The sequence below is a fragment of the Anser brachyrhynchus genome, assembly GCF_964034855.1.
Source record: "Anser brachyrhynchus genome assembly, chromosome: 11".
Classification (NCBI taxonomy): domain Eukaryota; kingdom Metazoa; phylum Chordata; class Aves; order Anseriformes; family Anatidae; genus Anser; species Anser brachyrhynchus.
In genome coordinates this window covers 22,411,512-22,433,524 of record NC_137706.1, presented here as the reverse complement: position 1 = coordinate 22,433,524, position 22,013 = coordinate 22,411,512, and the positions used below count along the sequence as shown (strand labels likewise).

At 45.8% G+C, this 22,013-nt stretch overlaps 1 protein-coding gene across 3 annotated transcripts in view; it reads left to right on the top strand.

Annotated features, from left to right (window-relative positions):
- Positions 1-22,013, top strand: part of MAP1A (microtubule associated protein 1A) — a 58,533-nt gene that overhangs the window by 18,395 nt on the left and 18,125 nt on the right. Inside the window, exons 1-2 of one of the 3 annotated variants that reach the window (XM_080551641.1) lie at positions 2,887-3,030; positions 21,649-21,731. Coding sequence is in view for 1 of the 3 variants with exons in the window: in XM_080551640.1 (XP_080407766.1) it covers positions 21,649-21,731 (83 nt within the window). In the remaining 2 variants the exon portion in view is untranslated. Of the gene's footprint in view, positions 1-2,886; positions 3,031-3,501; positions 5,088-21,648; positions 21,732-22,013 lie in introns of those variants that run through there. The other 2 variants (XM_080551642.1, XM_080551640.1) reach the window with 2 other exon arrangements.

The window sequence follows — 22,013 nt, the reverse complement described above, 5'->3', positions numbered from 1 at the left end:
CTGCCTTAACTCATAAGTAATTCTTATTTGTAAAAACACTTGTGATAGACAAAAACGCATCCCTGCCTGCCAGGGCATGATCATGTAACCAACTGGAAAGTGACGGGATAAATTAGAGGCAAAAGATGCATCTGTCTCCCGTTCATTCATTTAACATTAACAAAACATTTCTGATATAAACTCTCAATAGCAATTGGAAGACTCCCATTTTTTTATGATTTGTATGGAGGCAAATACATTGAGGCAAAAGAGAGAAGATCCTGTTAGCACTTCTCACTTTGTAGACTTCTCACTTTATAGAAAAGGCAGAGGAAAAGCACCATTAAAGACATGAGAGTATGGATGCACTAGTGAAAGTTAATGGGAAATAATTCTTTTTATTTTCCTCTCCTGAATTAGGGAGTATGACACAAAATCACTGGCCAGAAGTTACAAATCAAATACGCAGAAGGAAGTACCTTTTGCACATGATGCATTGCTAAACAGTTGCCACAGAGTTGAAAAGTATACGTAGATTCAGAGCGCAATAGAGAAATTTCTAAATGAAGATGGAAACAACCTTTGTTGGAGAGCGAGGGCTCCTAAGCTGGTGTCTTCCAGAAACTAAGAGGTATACCTGCAAGTATACCACTCTGTCTTGTATCTTATGCTCTTGCACAAACCTGTTGAGTTTGGAAGGGACCTTTGGAAGTCATCTGGTCCAACCCCCATGCTTAAACAGGGTCACCCAGAGCAGGTTGCCCAGGACTCTGTCCAGCTGGCTTCTGAAGATCTCCAAGGAAGGAGACTCCACAACCTCTCTGGGTAGCCTGTACCACTACTCAGTCACCTGCACAGTAAGGAAGTGCTTCCTGATGTTTAGATGGAACCTCTTATGTTCCAGTTTGTGCCCACTGCCTCTTGTCCTGGCACTGGGCATTGCTGAGAGGAGCCGGGCTCTGTCCTCTCTGCACCCTCCCTTCAGATGCTGATGAGATCCTACCTGAGCTTTCTCATCTCTAGGCTGAACAGTCCCAGCTCTCTCAGCCTTTCCTTGCGACAGATGCTCCACTCCCTTAATCATCTCAGTGACCCTTTGCTGAACTCCTTCCACTAGCTCTGTCTATATTGTTCTGGGAAGCCTGGAAATGGACACACAGCTCCAGGTGTGGGCTCACCAGTGCTGAGCAGAGGGGAAGGATCGCCTCGTTTGACCTGCTGCCACTCCTTTGCAGTACGTTAGCTTTCTTTGTGGCAAGAGCATTGCTGGCTTGTGTTCAGCTGGGTGTCCACCAGTACTGCCAGGTGCTTTTCCTGCAAAGCTGCTTTCCATCTGGGTGGTTCCCAGCATGTATTGGTGCATGGGGTTGCTCTTCTCCAGACGCAGAATGTTGCATTTCTTGTTGAACTTCATGAGGATCCTGTCAGCCTCTTTCTCCAGTCTGTCCAGTTCCCTCTGGATAGCAGCACGACCCCCTGGAGTATCGGCTGCTCCTCCCAGTTTTGTGTCATCTGCAAACTTCTTCAATCACTTAATTGCAGTTGTTGGTATTTCTCTGTAGCTGGGAGGTTATGCTGTACTGATGATTCTGGTGACTGGAAAGTAATTGTGCCCCCCACCATCTGTTAGTTGCCCGATTTGACTGTCAACTGCGTAGTTGGGCACAGAGCTACAGATCAGAACTGCTCCTTGTGGTGACTTTTACTTTGGAGGTGAAAGCAAAACTTAGAAGGCCGTGTCCTCTCCTAGTGCTTGCCACGGGCGTTCCTAGCCACCACAGGAGGCTTACTGGCATGTGCAAGTAGCTAGTGTCACTGTCTCTGTGTTGGAACTGTCAAGTAGCAGACTGGGATGTGGCAGGTGTAACAGAGCAAATCAGCAGCTCCCATTGCATGGAACTTTTTTTTTAATGTACAGCTGAAGTTTGTCCCTTTGAGTCCCTATTTAAAACATATATATATATATATATTTTAAAAAAAAAGCCTCAGATGTTTGATTCCCCTGTGTTATGTTTCCTGAAGTTCACAGATATTAGCCACTGATCAGCATCATCTGAAAGCTAGGGAAAGTAAGGTTGTAACTTATTATTAAAATGCATCGAACTTTGGTGATATTTTTATTCCTGAGCATTCCATTGCCTCTGACAGCCCTCAGAAGGTCACTGAGAGGGACACTTGCTGTAGGACAGGCAGGATGTCTTCAGCTTTCCTAGTTAACTCTGTAAGCTGGGACTTTGTGTAAGGCAAGCAGGACACTGGTAGTGGTTTTCAGTGCTTGCTATGGATAAAAGGTTACTATTGGCAATTAACATATTATGGAGTAATTACATGCCATGCATGGAGTGTTCCAAATACCGGGCTAGTAGGCCCTCGTTCCTGCTCTGCTGGGCTTAGAAGCATGTTTCCCCTGCCTTGGAAGTCTAACAAATCAGGCACTCTGATATTGGTTAAGAAATGAGTTGCAAAGTTCTTGGTGAAATGCTTAAATCATTTTCTGAAAACCATGCTGGAAATAATCTCCAGAGCTCAGGTTGCTGGCCTTGCTGGCCAGCTGGCGTTGCTCACTCAAATTCTGCCGCTAGCCAGGCACCACTGCCGAGCTGCTGATGCTGTACCAGACCTTTCCTGCTCAGTTTAGGGCTAACCTGGTGCAAAGCCCCCCTCAGATGAAGTGGGGAGTGCCGCTGCTCAGGGGCACTGCTCTGAGGAGTAGCCTGACTGGAGGTCGCGGGGGAAAAAGCGTTCTGGCAACGCGGGAACCCGGTCGTTTGCGGGAGCTCGGCCCCTGTCACGTACCCGGAGTGCCCGTGCCCACGAGCGCCCGGCCCGCGCCGCGGCCGGCCCCGATGGCGGCGCTGCAGCGGCAGGCAGCGCGCAGGGGGTTAAGGCAGCCCCGCGCGGGGCCGCGGGCGCGGCGGGGGCCGGGCGGCTCCGCCCTCGGCTCGCCCTGACACAGCAGCTGCCGCCGCGGGCCTGCGCCGCGCATCCCGGGCTCGCCCCGCGCCCCGCCACGGCCGCCGCTCCGCGGGCCGCGCGTCCCGGGACACGATGGTACGTGCGCGGTGCTCGCCCGGCCCGGCAGCCCCAGGCCTGGGCCGGGCGGCGGCCGCCGTCAGGACCCGCCGTCGGGACGGCGAGCCCCTCGCGGGGCCAGGGCGGCGCGGCGCTGAGGCGGGCGGCGCGGCTTTGTTCTGGGGCTGACGCCGTCCGCTGCCGTGCAGAAGGCTCGTCGGTCGGGGGAGGATGGGTTCGGGGGGGAGGAGGGGCGCGGTGCTGGAAATGCAGGTACCCAGCCCGCGGACCGCGCCCGGCCCCGGCTCCCCGGCCGTCCTCTGCCGGACCGAGGGGCCGGGTCCGCGCTGCCGTCGCGGGGGAGCGGCTGAGGGCTTTGCGGCGCAGGCTGCAGCGGCCGCGTTTGGCCTTCCTTGGAGTCTTATTGGAGCGGGGGGGCGACTGGCCGGTGGTCGAGGGGGACGGGGTAGCGACAAGGGGGCGAGGGGGCTGCAGATAGCGCTGATCTTTTATGATCTTTGTGAAGACCTCGCCCCTTTCGGCTGCTCCTGTCCTGGGTATTGGGACAGACTGAATTCCCTAGCTGCTCAGCTGTTTACTGCACTTGTGTCATTAGCTCAGGCTCAGAGAAGGATGTACGGTGAATCTGGAGGAGACTGTGGAGAAGACAGTCTGCCTGCCAGGAGCTCACGGAGCCAGCGCCGCAGCGTTATGACCGATCCTGGCGTGGTCGTGCCTGAAGATGGAGCGCTCGGGAGAGGGGAGGCGGCGGCACAGGGCATCTCGCGGGCGCTCCCTTTTGGCAAGGCTCGGGGAAAGGCAGCGTTAATGCCTGTACCACCGTCCAGCTCAGTGCTGATGCTGGAATGAGACTAACGCCTGGCAGGAGCGGGGAGGGCTGATAAGGTGGACTGTCGTGCTGCTGCTTAGATGAAAGAGAGGTACAGGGACCCTCCTGCTACTTCTCTTTCCTTCAATGCTGCACGCCCACGCACGAGTAGTCTCGGAGTAGCTGAAGTATGGCTTTGAGCTGCTCAACGCTACATTTTTCCACTACAGGAGGCCAAAAAGCATCCCAACTCTTCCAGTTAGTGGGGGAGGAAAAAGGGAAGGTTCTTGCAAAATGCAAGTGATGCAGCTTTTCTAGGGCAGCGGAGGAGGAGAAGAGATGTGGCTGGATTTGGAGTTGAATTTTGTAATAGTAGGCTACAAGGAGGCATTTTGTGCTTTAGAAGTGAAAATGGCAAAGTGCTTTCTTTTTCCTAGTAGCAGTCCTTTGTCATCCCTTACCCTGCTGTGCTTCCCCATGTAGCACAGTGGTGTATGGGGCCAGCTTGTCCCTTTTTGAGGAGGGGAGAAGGTGCATTACCGGTGGCGCAGTATGATGACACCTTTGCAGTCCATGGACACACAAGGATCTGTTTTTTTGGATATCTTTGTCCTCCTTTAGTATTGTCTGTAGTAAACAACTTGTTAAAAGTGTTAAATCATCTATGCTAGTGCTAAAATGTGTTGAAGCATTTCAAAATAGGGCTTTTTATCTACAGTGTCCAGAGCTGGAGCAGGGTTTAGCATGTTGCACATATCACGCTACATGACTGTGAATATCTATCGGAAACTGCTGTTTTGGCTGTGAGGAAGAAAGAGAAGCAAACCTCTTTGACTGAGGAGGGAGCAATTAAAAGTCAGTACTGATGCCAACAAAAGCTTTTTTAATAGAAAAGAGAGGGGCCACTGTGGCTGGGGGCTGTGAGCGATCGGGCTGGGGCTCACAGTGATGTAGGAAGGAGAAAAAGGAGGGAGCTGGACATATTTATCGCACAGCGGGCTTGGAGGGGAGGAGCGTGGCTGCTGCACACTCGCACACGCAGAAACGCGCACACACACACTGCGGCAAATTCTGCAGCTGGTGCCTGCTGGCTTATGACTGCAGAAAAAACAAGCTCCAGTTTAAACTCTCTGATCTCAGAGACGAGGCGTTTCTATTCCAAGTATCTCTGGTTCCACTGCGAAAAGCCCTGCAGGCTGGGCACTCTTCCAGAATGACAGGGATTCCTTTTTCTTCTGATGGGGCAGGGGACCTTTGACTGCATAAGGTCAGTATCCTCCCTGTCTCCTTGACAGCTCTGTACTGCTTGGTTGCATCCAGATTGCATGTCTGCCCTTACACTTCCTCCAGCAAGTAGTGGTTGTATACAGGCCAGAAACTCTTTTTCTCTCCCCTCCTTTCCCTTGATCTGACAAGGCCAGGCTCTCAGATCTTCCACCCTGCTCCCATTTTGTGGACAGAGGGATGTGTAGATTTGCAGTAGTTTCTTTCCTGGCAAAATAATCCATGAGAGGAATGTCTTTCATGTTGTCTTTGCCATTCTTCCACGTCTGTGTTGTCAGTATACCTTAGTCATGACCTCAGCAGATATGGAGGTAAACAGACGATGGACTTGAGCAGAGGAATACAGTCAGCAATAGCCAGCACAGGCTCTCCTTGATGAAAGTAAGGAAGCCGTGTGTAAGTAGACAAGAAATGCAGCGTGTCTCATTCAAAGGAGGGTGGCTGGGCACCAGAGTAGGGGTGGAAGAGGGATACTACAGCATGAGCTTCTATGGGACATGGTCTTGCGTTCTTCTGTCTGTCTTCATTCACAGACCATCCTAGGTAACTCCTGGGATGGCTGCATCTCTTAAAAGAATAAGAAACTGAGAACCAAGTAAGGATCCAACAGTATGTCTTTGTGATAGGTGTCTGAGATCCCAGTGGGTGCTACTGCTGTCCTCTGGGCTAGCACAGCCAAATGTGCTATGTGCATTATCACAGGCTTTTGTTAGTAATCGATGGATGGGAAGGAGAGAGACCTGCAGGCCATCGAATGCTACTGGAGGACAAAGAGGACAAGACTGGTTAATATACAAGGACTTCACAGTAATAACTAGCTCAAAATGAAGGGTGTACCTTCCAGCCTGTGAAGTGTTTGTGAAGCAAAACTGCTGCAAGGGGAAGGAAGGGAGGTAGTATAGTTACTGGGCTGATGGATAGTCTCTGTGTATGGGAGGGAAGAGAATAAGTTACGTGTATATGAAAGCTTAGAAATTATTCAGGGGAAGATTTACTGCGGTGAAAAAAGAGGATTTGTTTTTCTTTCCCCTCAAAAATCCTGAATTAGTTACAGGTCCGTATCATTCTGCAGACACAAGTCTTGCTGCTGTTGAGAGGAAAGACTAGAGAAGGTATTGAGCTACTTCAGTTCTAACTTGGTTGGTGTTTGTTCTTTTTTCATCCCCTTTGAACTGCTTGATTGAATTGTGTGAATTAGAGCAGCTTGGATGAATTCTTTGGACTCCTCTTACAAATACACGTTTTTCTTTGCCTAGAACAAACATTTTCCCCTTTGCTAAAGCATTAAAGGTAACAAGTTTCTACAGGTTTAATGAAAACTGTGGGGCAGTAGAGGAAAGTGATCCAACTTAGTGCCTTCACTGGGACAGTACATAATCTGTTTGGCCGGCCATCTGGGCAGTCAGCACTTACGCACCAGCTGGTCAGACAGTGCACTTCTATCTCTGAGTGTGCTGCCCCTTGACTAGTTGGTAGTTATGACTCATAAGAAGACCTGAGGATATTGCAAGGAACATGGAGGGTAGCGAGGATTATTACAGTGGGACAGTGCAGTGTGGACACATGAAAATAGTCATTAATTGCTTGGCTAATGGAACAACTTAATTGTGTATCCGGTGCTTCAGGGAGCCTTCCTAGGCTTTATTCACAGATGAACTTGAGCATTGGTGTCCTTGGCCAGCAGGTTCTTAGTTCTCCTGAGACAGGCCTCTAAGTCTTGCTGAGTCAATCTTTCAAATGGATAGAATAATAACCGAGTTGGACTATTTTTATGGGAAGTGCAATTTGGTTTCCCTTCTACGTTCCAAAAGACATCATCATGCAAATATCTATGTTTTAAAATAAACGAGAAAGCCCTTTCTTAGCTTCAAAAGTAAAGGTTTGGATAGTTCCTTTAGGAGGATGAAATTTGAGAATCTCAAATGAAAGGAGGAGTGTAAGTCACAGATGGGGTAGGCTTTAACATGCACGTCTGTTATCAGTATGACCTACTGAACTTGTGTCTCTTTGTATGTATTATTATCTTTCATGGGCCTTCTTGTGAAGCACCAAAATCTCTTGCAATTTGCTAGGACCTACCTCAGTGTCCTGGGTTCTCGGTAGACCAGGTATATAAGGTTCTTGGTGGCTTTGGCATTCTGCAATACAAGAAATCTTTTTGTGAATTTTTACTGACTTTTGAGACCCTGGAGAGTAAGGTGCAAGAGGAGGAGAACTGAACTATAGTCACTGGTCAGTGTCTGGGGCATTTTCCCTCCATTTCTTTAGTGTGAAGCAAAGGTAAAAACAAATCACAGAGCTCAGGCACAGCAAGACTGCCAGACCCTTCCTGTGTGATGTCTGAGCCAGTTCTCCTTTATCTCCTGGGATTCAGCTAAATGCCTCAGGCAGCAGTGGTTTAATAAATGGTTGTTACTGAATATGTTCATAGAGTACCTGACCTGAAAGTCTTTTAGCTCTTTTAACCTTGGGAAGGAGAGTCCATTCCTGTCTCAGGGGAACTGGACATGGTAAGAAAACAGAAATACCAGATGGCAGGACATAAACAGCACAAGCTATAGCCTTAACCCTCACCAGGAGGCTTGTCCAAAAGTTGCACGGTACCACTGCTTAGGTGGGCTGACATTTTCTAGCTCTGTTTTTCAGGTATTTTGTTAGTCTTGAGAAAAGTCCTTCTGGTTCTTTCCAGTGAAAAGATTAAAGCTGTAAAAACTTGGTTCTGTTTTTCACAATATGCTATAGGAAGAAACAGATTTAAAAAAAAAAAAAGAAGCCTGGAAGCATAACTGGCAAGTCTAGATCATCTCTTTCCTCTACTAACTTTCAAGTTAAGAGATTCTGTTACGAAACCTTGCCTAAATTGCTTTTCCACTTCCTGTAGCTAGCCAGGGATTTCACTGGGATATAGCCATCTCACCCATGCCATCCTCTGTTAAGTGCCCCTGCCAAATTCTTAAATATCTGAGAAGTATGGGAGGAAAAGGCCCTTATCTCCATTTTGAATGTTGTCTGAGGAGTGTCGGCCTGTCATCAGACACTCATGTTACTAATATCTATCTTAGAGGTAAAATGGGCAAGAAACCAGTGACTTCTTGTTGGCTAGATTTATGTTCTGAAAAGCCTAAATGGTGTGAAAGGGGTGGACCGCAGTACTTGGACATAACAGAGAACATTGCCCAGGTCATATAAGAAGTAAATTGCTTCAAACAAGTACGTGGCATCTTTTCGAAGAACCAGCTTGCAGGCTGGTAAATATGAGTGCAGTTTGTGTTTTGGCCCAGTTCCCGACAGCCAGATTTGCATGAGTGTTTTTATTGTTAGGGGTTTTCTTTCCTGCTGCTGGTCCATGTTCAAAAGCAAAGGCGGAGGAAGTGGAATGCATGGGACTGTGGAAGGGGTCTGTGCCTGCATGACTCTGACTGAGGGAGCCAAACAAGTGAGAGGCTCTGAGACAAAAGTATTCATGATCTTAGAAGCCTGTTCTAGTCCTGTTTATTCTCCCAAGTTGGTAAGTTCAGTCCCTGATTGCACTGTGTGATCTGTGAACTAAGAGAGACCTGGCTAACTGCATGGTGTTAAGAAGTAGGGGCTCAGGTTATGAAGTGCAACTTCACTGAGTGAACTCAGTGCAAGGCAGACTGGTGAGAAGCAGTGGCTGAGTTGATCTGTCACCAGTATTGACAGAAGATGTCTCTACTCTTACACAAGCCTCCCTGGCTTCTCTTAAATACTTCTCTTCTCATTGTTGACCAGACAAGCCTTTTATTTGCTGGCAGAATGCACAGGTGGCCTGGAAGCTCTGCACCTTTAAATAACTTCCTGTATCTCTTTCATTGTCACCATACTCCATGCTGTAAATCAAATCCCAGGAATGCAGACCATGTAGAGAATTTATGAAGTGGCAACTAGATCCAAGAGCGCAGTCAAAATACAGCAAGGAAAAATGTTGGCAGAGGACAGCTGCTTCTTCCTCAAACACTGACAGAATACAGCCCTTCTGTGCTTTACCACTGCTGTCACACACAGTCCACAGCTGGTTTCATAAACATGTGTTGAATAGAGATCACATTCAGCATGTCATCTTCAAAACAAGCAGGTGAGAGAGAAGAAAAGCTACTTAGAATGCGACTATTAACCTTAGGGCATAGGAAGGATGTTTGAGGAGTCTAAACAGATGCTAGAAGTCAGGGGCAAAGAGAAGACTTGCTAGAAACTTGGCATCTGGGTGGGCCAACAAGAGGAAATCTCAGAATGATTTGTGTCCTTATTTGTGACAGTTGTCCTCTCCCTGATATGACTAAATTCCCCCTGCCTCAGGCAACTTGCTTACACAAGATCAGCAGTTAACATTTCATATTGATCAGTTGTCCAAAAAATAAACAAAAATCGTGGAGAAACAGGGCAGATCATGAGTTACACCTCCAAGTCAGACCAGTATCAGTCAAATACTTCAAAACTAGGAGAAGGACATAGCGAAGATATGCTATGTTCTGTTTGTAAGAACATGTAGCCTGTTACTCATATTCTTATTAAAATTAAGAAATTGGAAGCTGCCTAGCTCTGCTACTTACAGGAGTCTTTAGCACTGGTATCTGGAATGATGCATCTGCCTCAATGCCAAAGAGTTTTATGGGAGCCTCTTTTCAGGGACTGGTGGCAAATCACAGCTGAAATTCTACTGACAAGGAAAACAAGAAAAATTGATCTGTTTTCCAAAGGGAACATCATTAGTCTGTCAAGGGTTGGTGGAGTGAGGACAACAGATAAGAGGGTGTTTTAAGGTGTTCTTAGGTTTCCTTTTGTGGATTTAGCTGGAGACATTTAAGAATCTACATCTCCAGCTCCTCACAGCTGAAGATAATGCCCGAATGCGGAGTTGTGTTCTTGATTCATGGGAATGCCTTACACTATTTCACAGCGAAAGAAATGAGGGGAGCTTCAATCAGCAAACAACTCCAAGAAGGAGAGAAGTTTCTCAATGGGAGTTTGAGTCAGCTGAAAGGAACAAAATCTCTCCTGACTGATTCTGCACCTGGCAAACTATACAGAAGTGCTCATCTTACCCATTAACGTAGCTCAGCTGTGGTGTAACTTCCAGTTCAGGGACATTTAACAAACTGTTAGGAACAGTAACTTCTGAAAATAGATACAGCTGTTTCCAAAGTGAACATCTGTTTCTTCAATTAGTGGTTCTAAAATGGCTGAGTTATCAAATTGTTCTTTAGTATAAAAGTGAGACAGTATGTGCAATTGAAAAGCAATGAGATGGTTGCTATGGCTGGCATGGTATAGAAATAGAAGTTGTCTGGGAGAGGAGCTGTAGATGGCATGAAAATATTAGAGGCAAGATAAGGAATACAGAGGAAAATGATAGGAGGGTGTAGCAAGTACCCAGCACCTCCCATACCTTATAAAAATAAAATAAAAAAAAATCACCTCCTCTTGTTCAGGTGCTGGCTTACCTTCATCGTATTTCCCCAGAAAGTTGTCAGGCATTCTGCACAGTCTGTTCTTATCCTAAAAGCATGAATGAATCTCCTGACAAGCAGTAGCAGTACAGTAAGGTGAGTTATTAAACATCTCTAGCAAGGTCCACAAAAGGAAACCTGAACATTCCTTCCGGCACCTCAGGCCTTTCAGGGTGGGGTGCAATGCCTCCCCCTCTTCTCTGTGTCAGCGCCTCGCATCATGAAGCCCTTGAACTCTAATAGGCTTTAGTGCACGTGGTGTTGTATTCCTGAGTGGATGCTCTTCTACCCTCCGCCCAGCTCCAGTCTAACAAGAATATAAGTAATAATGGTAGATATGCCATATGTACATAAAATTCCCATCAGTCCATGGCTGGGATGTTACCCAAAGCTAAAACCAATACCAGGAAACTTCCACAGCTGTTATCCATGCTAACTGACTGAAGCCAATGTGGGTGTACTTTCAGGTCTGCAGTCCCTACGGCATGCTTTGCTCCATGAAGATATTCAGCTTATCTTCACACTTGCTGCACGCTGCGTTGTGTTTTCCTGTCCTTTGTAATTGTTTATTCAGTTCCTTCAGATGAAGCATCTCCTGTTGCACGTTCATAGGACTCTAGTTCAGTAGTGCCATGATTCTGGTTATATGGCTTGGTATCCTAACATTAAAAATCATAGAACGGCTCACATTGGAAGGAACCTGGAAAGATCATCAGGACCAACTTTTTTTGGGAAAAGAGAAACTAGATGAGATTATCCAACATCCTGTCTAATCACACCTTGAAAGCCTTCAGTGAGGAGCTTCAGCTTCTTGTCTCCTGATGATCAACTGATTTTCATAGTCCTGCTAAAAATATATTTTCCCTTTGCTAATAGTGATTTTTCTCTAGCTAAGAGAACATCACTAGAGAAAATCTCTGAGATAGATCTTTAGATTTAATCCACTGATAAATAAATATTTACCTATTTCTGCAGAGTGTTTGAAGACCTAAAAATAGGAAGTTATGTGAAATAAATCTTTATTGTAGAAAGTTTCAGAATATGAGAGGGAAACCACTTGCTGGTGGACCACAGAGCAGTCTGATGCCAATTCCTTCTTATTCTCAGCTGCTGAATCATGCTAGAAAGCTAAAACTACAGCACTTTTCTCATAATATTTTTATATAATAAGTAATTACTGTACCTGTCACTGTTTACATGTGCTGATAGTGATAGGACAAGGGGGAATAGTTTTAAACTAAGACAGGGGAGATTTAGATTGGAAATTAGGGGAAAGTTTTTCACTCAGAGCGTGGTGAGGCACTGGAATGGGTTGCCCAGGGAGGTTGTGGATGCCCCATCCTGGAGGCATTCAAGGCCAGGCTTGATGCGACTCCGGGCAGCCTGCTCTAGTGGTTGGCAACCCTGCCCAGAGCAAGGGGGTTGAAACTAGATGATCTTTAACGTCCTTTTCAACCCAGGCCATTCTATGGTTCTATGTTGTGAATAGAAGCTGGGGGAGAAGACTCTGGGACAGCCCCTTTCAGATGTGGTCCAACCCATTGAGTTGATAGCACCCTTTGCTCCACTCACCTCTGGAAAAAAAACAAAGAGTTGGACATACCCAGAACTGCTGGGATCTCTACCTTTCTTTAGGCACCTGAATCCAATGATTGGGCACTGCTTTGCACTGCAGCCTCCCACCTAGCACTAAAAATATCTCCTAGTCTTTACTGAGCAGTTTACAACAAGCTCCAGCTTTAGTCTTCACCTGGTTTTTCTGCACTTACACTGCATGAAAATCTCATGTCATCTGACACAATACTACCTTTTAAGGAAAATGAGCAGTAGAGTGGGAAACATCCCCTTGTTCTGGTAAACGCAAACAAGTGGGTCCACTGGCATGTTAGAGATCCTGCTTGAATTCCTGAGCTGGAAGAAATGCACAGATTTAGGATTGCACCAAAGCAAAGAGGTCTCCCTAACCACAGGGCGCTGCCAGTACCAGTGTGCGCTTTGTGTCCCCTGCTGAAATAGCTGTGGCTTGCATAATTGAATAATTATTCCTTAGAGCTGTTGGGTGAGGGAGAAAAGACACTCACTGTACAGTCTGGCATTTGGGACACAGATGTGTCATGATCTGTTCACATCTCTGTGCTAGCGAGTGTTTCAACTACGTATACAAAAGAGGCTAACTTCAGCTGGAGGGACCAAGAGCAGCTCTGGTCTGTCTCTGGCAGACATGGAACCAAACAGAGGTTCATTCATCTCCCGAGGGAGTCAGCCAAGAGCAGACCAGTGGCATCTTCATTTGGGTTCTTTGCCTTCTACAGTACTGCTGGATACAAGGCTCCATGTGCTTCCAGATTCCTTAATACTTCTCCGTGGCAAATCAGGATTGGGATGTAGGCAACACCTTGATTGTGGGCATGGACAATGATGGATTGGAGGGTGTTTTGAGCAGTCAAGAGGAATAAAAAGGTAACTCCGACAGCCTGAAGAGCAAAGTCTCATGGCAAGCAAAAACAAAGAGGTTTAAATTGGCAAAGTTTAGTGCCCTATCGTATCTTCTCAGTCAAAGCATACGCTGAACCCAATACAGCCATTTTTGTTTGAAAAAATAACTGGGAGTCTGGGATTTTATGTGCATAAGTAAGAGTATCCTGCAAATAATTTTCTGAAAACTTTTAAGGGAGAGAAAGAAAAGTAAAAATAACTGACGAATCAGTGCAAGTTTAAGAAAAAAATCTTTATCTGCTTTTATCAATGACTTTAAATGATATTTAATTCTGGCAAATATATTCTGTTGCAATCTAAAAAACTGAATATTTTGCTTTGAAATTAAAAGTTTTTTAAGAACAGTTCATTAGTAAAATGATTGTTTTAATATTGTAGCCAATATGAGCACTACATCAGCTTTGGAATCTAATTTACAGTCTGTGGAAACTAATTGAGACTGTGGGTCATCTTCTCTCTTCAGAATCTGAGGAACTGGCCAAGCTCCTTTCCTTGTGCTTGGGTGATTCAGTTTGGATGTGGGATGTAACTCCAAACATGAAGGTGGCTGCCTCCTACGTGGCTAAGTTCCCAGAAGTGGAAGCGGACTATTTTGCTCATCCAGGCTGATGCTAGCACTTTCTTTGCTCCTGTTTGTCCTCTAAAGGTCAAACCAAAATGAGATATAGCCATTTGCTCTCCATGCCACGTTTGTGGCAGTGGCAGTTACTGCTGGTTGTGTAGGGCCAGGCATTGTTGCACAGATGCTCTACTTACAGCAGCTGCCTCCCTCTGCCAAAAAAATGAACTGTCAGTTTTCTTTAAAATAGAATTTTCCCCAAATCTTTCCTTTCTAGATCCCACTACAAATGTCCACATGCTGTTCAGAATCTCTTCAGCCAATCCATCTGAAAAGGGATTTCTTTTTACATTTGTTGGGGATGCTCCTCTTGGATGTGTTGGGCTCACAGGCAGCAGGATGGGTGTGTGCAAACTTTCCTATTGCTGCTCACATTTCAGTTCATACTGCCAGTGCTGTGGTTGCCCACAGGTTGCCCATGCTTCCGCTCACAACTATGAAAGCACCAAAGCATGTGTCAAGGGTTGATATAGCCCCCTCAGCTGTTACAGCAGGTCAGGGATGTTATTCCTGCAATACAGCAAGGACGCCCAGGTACAGAGATGCACAGCCAGTCGGTAGGTAAGGAGGTGCTGAGCTGTGATTTTGCAGTTGCTGGCTTGTGTACTGGCTGCCAAAGCAATCTTTGTGTTTATTTTTTAATCCCTGAGCCCATCTGACTAGCTGGCAGAGCTTCAAAATCTCCTCCAGCCAGAGCTGGTCCTACGAGCTGTATGCTGCTCAATCTGCATGCTGGAGGAAACAGCTTCAGCAGCTGCGTGCCCTGCAGGTGGTGGTTTTAGGACATTGCTTCCAACAAGAGTGCACTCGCTCTTCTCCCTCGCTGCTAAACAATGCGGGGCTTCCTTGGTCTTGTTGGTATGGTGGGTCTGTATTGCAGTAGGAGGTAGGAAGATGTTTTTGCACAGAGGGGATAAGAAGCGGGATCCTGCTCAGTAATCTGTCTCTCTTCCAAGGAGCTGTAGCTTGCTGCACTCATTACAGTGTTGGAGTGTTTGTGAGGAAGACAAGGGAGGTAAAGAGGAATAAATAATATTCCCTGGATGGGGGAGAGTTGGTTTCTATGTGGTCAGATGAACAGCCTGCATTCTCTGTATGCCGAGGTCCTGCTAGCTCTGTAGTGCAGACTTTGCATGTTCCCATCAGATACTTTTCCAGGCTAAACAGTCCCAGCTCTCTCAGCCCTTCTCTCATCAGAGAGGTGCCTGTGTCCTTTAATCATTTTTGTGGTCCTTATGTGCATTTTGTTTGTTAAGGTTTGGTGTACCAGTCAGAACATCATGGCTAACTTTAGCACAGGCTCCCTTGAAAGATGCCTCTGTAGTGCTCTGGCCTAGGTGATTGTATTTTACAAAGATGAGAACCTGGGTACACTGGCCTGACAGTTGGTCTCTTATTTCAGGCCAGTGAGTTGTAGCTGTAGTTTCTCCAGTTCTCATCAACAGAATAATAAGACCTCTGAGATTTGGTGTTCTGAAAGATTACAGCAAATGACAGGCAGCAGCCCTTGCAGCTATACTTGTTAGCCCTTCAGATCAGCCCAGAAATTATTATTCAGCTACAGTTTTTTATAGGTGCTTTCAATTAGAGTGGCATTGCACATTACATACAAGGATCTCTGTTGGCAGCAAGAGCAACTTTTCTGCCTCCAGGGCCATCTGTCTGCTTCTGGGATCATCTCTGTATTTGACATTCTGCTTGTCACATAGTGACCCGAGAGCACTGTCCTTTGTTTTAGCCTAGACTGATCTTCCTGCATAGTCCTTTTTGCTTCACTGCTGATCACTAAAAACAGTGTCAGGTCCTTCATTCTCTCACAGTATGTCTGTTTGCATACGTAGACAGCTGTGGATGGGTAATTCACACCAAAATCTATATGGCTTTGCTCATCACTTGCTTTCCTCCAACAAAACGAAATAAAGTCTACATCCAATGGGCCACATAAGCTATACATACTCTTAAAACAAACAAAAAACTTTTCTCCCTCATCAGTCATGATCCTCAAATGCAGCCTGCAAATTCTGAAATGCTCCTTAGTATTAGCTTTAGAAGTTCCTCTGCTATTGCCTAGAAAAGCTGTTGTTCATCACTTCTGGGACATTAATGTATAATGCTTCCCTGGACAGTTCCTGCTGACTTCCATTCAGGAGGCGACTGCCCTATAGAAAAAGAGCTTTATGCTTGCTATCTGTGGTCCTTCAAGATGAAAGTGGCATTGCTTCTGCACAATAGTAAGTATTCTGATCTATGTAGAGGAGGAGAATACCCCTCTCTGAACTTTCAGTGAAGTCATGAACGAGGCATTTATATAGAAAATCTTTACATATCATATACCGCAAGCAGTTTGTGCAGGTAAAAAGCAACTAATACCATGAGTCAAAAACTAGTTAAGAGACAGAAAACAAATATATGGCCAGGTTTGTGCAACATGAAGGGGTACAAGAACAAGAAGTGCAAGGGCTTCATGATTTCCTACTAAATATAAAGTTGATCAATACAGCAATGACCAGAAAAGGGTTTGGAATGAACACGGGGGTGGATCAATTTACAGATGATTCAGTTACTTATATCTAGAAATGACTGTGAGGAACTTATGCAACTAAACTGTACAGTCATCATGATGTCACATTAAATTTATTGTCAAAAAATGCAAGATCAAGTACACTGGAAAAGTTAAACCTTCCAAACTCCTTGTAAGAGCTCAGTTAATTGCATTATGGCAGGATGAAATTTGGATGTCACTGTATACCCCTAACTGAAAATCTTTATTTGATGCAAAGTTAATGTCAGGTTACGCTATGATGCATAAAAAAAATAAGATAGGGAATAATACAGAAAATACAATAATTCCACCCTGTGATTTTTTTGTGTTCCTTCTTGTTTTGATACTTGCACTCTTACTTATCATAAGGGCCGTAGCAGAACTAGAAGAGTTTCAAGATTTAGTGACAGTGGGATGAGAAACTCTAGAGAAACTCTCCTTTTAAGAAACAGATAGCAAAGACTAGGGCATTTCTGCCTTGGTGGGGATATAATAGATAGAAACATTCTCTGGAAGTGCACAGGCATTGTGGTTACTGCAGTAATTAGAGTGTGCCGTAGCACACAAAGTGAAGATTCATGTGAAAGGGGGATTTCAGTGTTAATTAAATTTATTCCCAGAAATACTGGGGGAGAGGAGATTTTGTTTAATGTATGCAGCAGGTGAGCATGGTTTGAGAGGGCTGAGCAGGGATGGGGATCCATGTTCAGAATGCACCTGGAGATCTGTGGTCCTCGACCTGTGCTCAGGTGTTTGTGCCGGGCAAGTTGAAGACAGCAATTTTCATGAGCCTGAGAAGGATAGTCCTCATACTGTAAATGTATTTAAAGGTTTTCCCTATTTGCAGTGAGATTTCCAGGCATGCATTTCACCATGCTAGGGCTCTAGTAAGGACCATGGCTATGACCCAAACAGTGTGCTTTCAATCACTGCCTGCAATGTAAGTCACACTGTTACTCATTTCTGTTGCAAGTAATTTTTGTTAGTAAGAAGAAGGATACCGGTCAATGTGTTTAAATCTTGTGCAGGCCTGTACAGAGGGAGCTGCCAGCAAAAGGCTCCTCAGACTGATGAGCATTTGGATTCAAAGAGGCTTTGGAATGACTGGCATTCCCTTAGCTGCAAAGCCTGCAGCCACTTGGCTGTAGGTCTGAAAGGAGTTCAGGAGAAAAAGCCTGTGGGCCATACTCCACAGTCTGCTTTGTCAGACTTTTCTGCCAGTGTTGTGGCCCAGCACAAATATGCTGTCTTCCTGGCCTGTTCTCTTCCTTTTGCCTCTTACTGGCCTTGTTCTACCGTGGTGCTGTCTCTGAGCAGCCGAGGCACAGTTTCCTCTTCCTGCTGAGTTCTCATCTGACTAGTGAGATACTGTTTGTAAAATTATTTCCAGACCCAAGAGATACCGTTTGTTCTAGAAGCCCATCCTAGTTATAGGCTTGCTTTCAGCTGATGTTTCCTTTTCCGATTTGTTTTGAGTGTCTAAGAAAACTACTATAAAACAAGTTAAGCAAAATTTTACCTAAAATAAAGTTTTTCTTTTCCTATTCTTTTAAAAGAATGTTGGTATTCTTTCCTATTTTCTTCCCCTCTTTTATCGGTAGGACAGTGAATTCTAAACTCCTGGTTCACATATTGGCCAGCTGTAGGAGAACCTCTCATCAGTTTGGCATCAAGGTTCCTGTTCCTGGTGAAATCCTAGGTCAGTTCATTTCCAAAAAGAGCTGCAGTAATTGATTTTTACAGGTTTGCTGCATGCATTCCTGCCTTAGGAATGTTCCTCTGGATGTCGAGTCCAAGCCAGATCAGCAAGTCCCTGAGTGGCAGCAATTACTGATCTGTCTTTTCAGAGATACAAAGGGGAAACAACACTGATGATTGAAGTAGGACCTTGAGCCCTGCTCCTCCCAGTAAACTACTCTGAAAAGGGTCCTGCTGTATCTTGGGCAGTCACCTGATGTCAGCACAGAACCATCATGGCAGGGGAGCCAAAGAAAGTATCACCCTTCTGGCTGTCCCAGCAGCATGTCTCGTGTGAGACACTGTTCTGCCAGTAGAAAAAAACATAGTTGGGCCAAAGGAAGGGTGCTGCAGCAACAGAGGAATAGTGGTGCTGCAGGGCTGGCCAAGCACCCCTTCTCTCCCTTAAAGAAACTTTTGTTTCTGCAGGCTGACACATGCTGACAGTACCTGGCAGTCCAGCGCCAGCCGTGTGCAGCTGCCACAGCCCAGCCTTTGTTCCATCCTGGGCAGGGGTGCTGCTGTCGCCAAGCAGGGCCCGGGGCGCTGGCTCCGAGGGGCTGACAGGCCAGGGGGGTGGCCGTGTGCCACCCCACTCACAGCACGCGGTTCAGCCGAGAGCATGTGTGCTGGTCTGATTTCTCTCTGAATTAAGTGGGAGAACCATGTTGGGTTTTGGTGTGCATGCATGTGTACAGTGATTCAATGTTTCTGGAATGGGCTTGTCTATATGGTTATGCTCCTGTATCCTTCTGAGAACCAGTTGCTGCAATTGGAGAAAGGGAATCCACCCAAGAGTGGGTCAGGAGCAAAGCTCTGGAGGACTGCACTGCTTCACAAGGTCACAGAATTGTAGGTTGGAAGGGACCTCTTGAGATCACCTACTCTGATCCTACCTACTCAACAGGGTCAGCTACAGTGGGTTTCCCAGGACTGTGTCCCGTTGGGTTTTGAGTGTCTCCAAGGATGGAGACTCCAAAACCTCTCTGTACAATCTGTTCCAGTGTTTGACCACCCTCATGGTAAAAAAGTGGTTTTTTTTGTGTTCAGACGGAGTTGCATGTGTCTCAGTTTGTGCCCATTGCCTCTTATCCTGTCACTGGGCACTACTAAGAGGAGCCTGGCTCCATCTTCTTCATTCCCTACCATCAGGTATTTATAAATATTGATAAGTTCCCCATCCTGCCTCTTCCTCCCCCCCTATTCTTTTCCAGCCTAAACAGTCTTATTGTTCTCAGCCTCTCATACAAAAACACTTCAATCCCTTAATCATCTTCGTGGCCCTTCATGAGACTCAGTACTTCGCCATTCTTACCATCCATCTGCCAGCAGCTGCTGGCTTCACAGCTTGAGCTCTTCTATTTCTTTCAAGCATGAAGGGGACTGCCCCTCTGTGGGATGGGAGGATGTGAGCAGACTGCTAACCAGCCATGCTTTGTTTACCAGTCTCAGCAGTGACAGCTCAGCTGCTTGGGTTTGAATGACAGAAATGGCAGAAAGCAGCAGTATTTTAATGCCTGTTAGTCCTGCAGACGGGCCCCTTTCCCTCTACGACTGGCATTGTCCATTACAGAGCCCTTAGGCTGGCATTGCCTCTGCAGCACCTTGGTACCTGGTGCCACGTGTTGGCACCAGTGACTACTCTCTGGGCCTGACAAGCACAAGAAAGAGACTACTGGCCTTGGTTCTCTACACCAAGTTGTGTTCTCCAAGTGATGTGGATAACAACTGCCAAAAAGGTCTCTATAAGCAGGAAGGTGGTAAAAGTTGAAGCCTGGGGAATGGGATTGTTTAGGTTTCCATTTTTCAACCGTAGGTCTGGGACAGAGTGGAGTAGATTGCTTCTGCACTGAGCAGCACGAGTGGAGGCCCTGGTGTGGGGTGAGCTGTGCAAAAACATCACAATGCAATCAGTGAGGAAACCAGGTACTCTTTGTGTTCACTGATGGGATCTAAGCAATGCCAAAGTATCATCAGTGCCTTTACAGTTACTCTTACTTTAAGATAAGAGTACGATGAGTGGATGAGTGTTTTTTTTGGCTGCAGTGCATGCCCCAGACACTTCCTGGGCCCTTCTCATATGCTCCACCTGCCACCCCCCATACCACTCGCCATGGGCTCACTTGCAGAATCCCTTCTTTGTGCAGGGGCTTGTTTTCCAGTCTGGCAGAAATGCCTCTGAGCTGAGTGCAGACATTTCTGTTGCACAGTGATTGGTTTTGTTTCAGTCTGGAGGGACCATTTCAGACAAACTGAAAAAAATACAAGTTCACAAAGCAGCTAGAGAAGCAGAATATAAAAAATTCCGCTCAGAGCTTAAAGCCTCTCTCATTTTGGTCTGAAAGATGCATTCAGGGCATTTCTAGCTGGTTTATACTTAATTGCTGGCAGTAGAACATCCCAGTAAACTGAGTTTGGTTAAAGCTGTGCTAAATATTTGCCTTCCTCTGAATTCTTTCGTTTTGTGTCCTTTTGGTACCTTTCTTTGAAACACCAGTTTCATCATGTTCTTTTAGAAGGATTGCGATCTGCCCAGAAAGAGATGATGGGAAGCTGTGGACTAAAGAGGGTGGGAAGAACAACACTGACAGAGAGCAGTAGATGTATGGAAGATGAAGGATTAAAACTATCTGAGAAGCTAAACCCTATGAATTATACATTTCAACAGTTAAGTTCTAAGTGTCTGGCTTGTAGAGTGGATGTAATATCCAGAGAGAGGTATTTGCAAAGGCCATAATCCAAAAAACTGTATACCACCTGCAATGTCACAGGAAATTCTGCAAGGAGGGTCCTTTACATAATCCCACTTCACAGAGTTGTTTGACAAAGGTACAAAAAGATATCGCTAACCTTTCATTTCAGGATAGCAGGCGCTTACTACCGTTCTTTCTAAAAAAAATGAATAGGGCCCAGGCATTATGTCAATATTTTGTGAAATTTCCATGTAATGCCCACATCAAGTTGAGCACACAAAGTGTTGTTTTACACTACTAGGCGCTTGTTTGCTCTTTGGCTCTTCCCTTTCTGCCTACATACAGAGCAGATTCTCATCTGGGTGCCTGTTTGTGACTCTCACAGAAGGAAGACAGAAGAGCAAGCATTCTAGATAGCTCCCATAGCAGCAGTTCACATCTAGGAGTGCAGGTTTAAAGAAAAAAAAAATACTAAGGAAAAAAAAGCTCACTTAGAATGACAAGAGTTTTGGTATCGGTGCTGCATGACAATAGTGAAGGGTGACTTGGCACCGAGCTTCTTGGCACCAACTGGCTTACAAAGGCCTGTGATGACTAAGGCTTGGACAGTATCCATATATACCTCTTCATGGTCGCTGCAGTGACGGAAGATACTTCTGTCTGGATGGGATAATCAGTCTGTGCCAGTCTGTGTGGGGCACAGCTGTCTGGCACAAGCAGGCATCTTGATACGTCTGGCACCGTGGACTTCAGAACATGTTGAGTTCAGTTGCAGAGAGTGCTGATCCAGAGCTAGGATTTTTTCCTTGTTACCAGAAAGGGCTTGCTTTGGTCTGTCAGACCCAATTAATAAATTGGGTCTAGAACGTAAGTTGAAGCCTTGCAATCAAAGCCATGCTGAACTGGAATTTTAGAAGCTAAAACATTAGTAGACAAGACCCTTTCTTACCAACTTTTCCCTTCTCGTTTATTTTCTTGCTTCTCCCCAGGCCAAAGAACCCTCCATCACCGGAGTGATACCCTGGAGACAGTGATCCTGGTAAATCCCAATGTGGACAGCATCGTGTCTGAGGTAAGGACACTGTGTTTTCTCCACATCAGATCTCTGGCCTGTGCTTGACTTAGAGAGCCATGATTATCACACTTCGCACCTTCTTGACCACGCTGCTGGTCTGCTTCAAGGTGTGGTGAGGTTACTAAGCATTCTGGTCATGCCAGTAAGATATACGCTATAACCAGTATTATTTGGCACAATTTACTGCTAGACAAAGAAAGACACAAGAATGTATGGTTCCTTGTGTGCCAGCCCTATGGCAATTAGCTGCTTCCTGGAAGAATTAGTGCCTATTGCTTG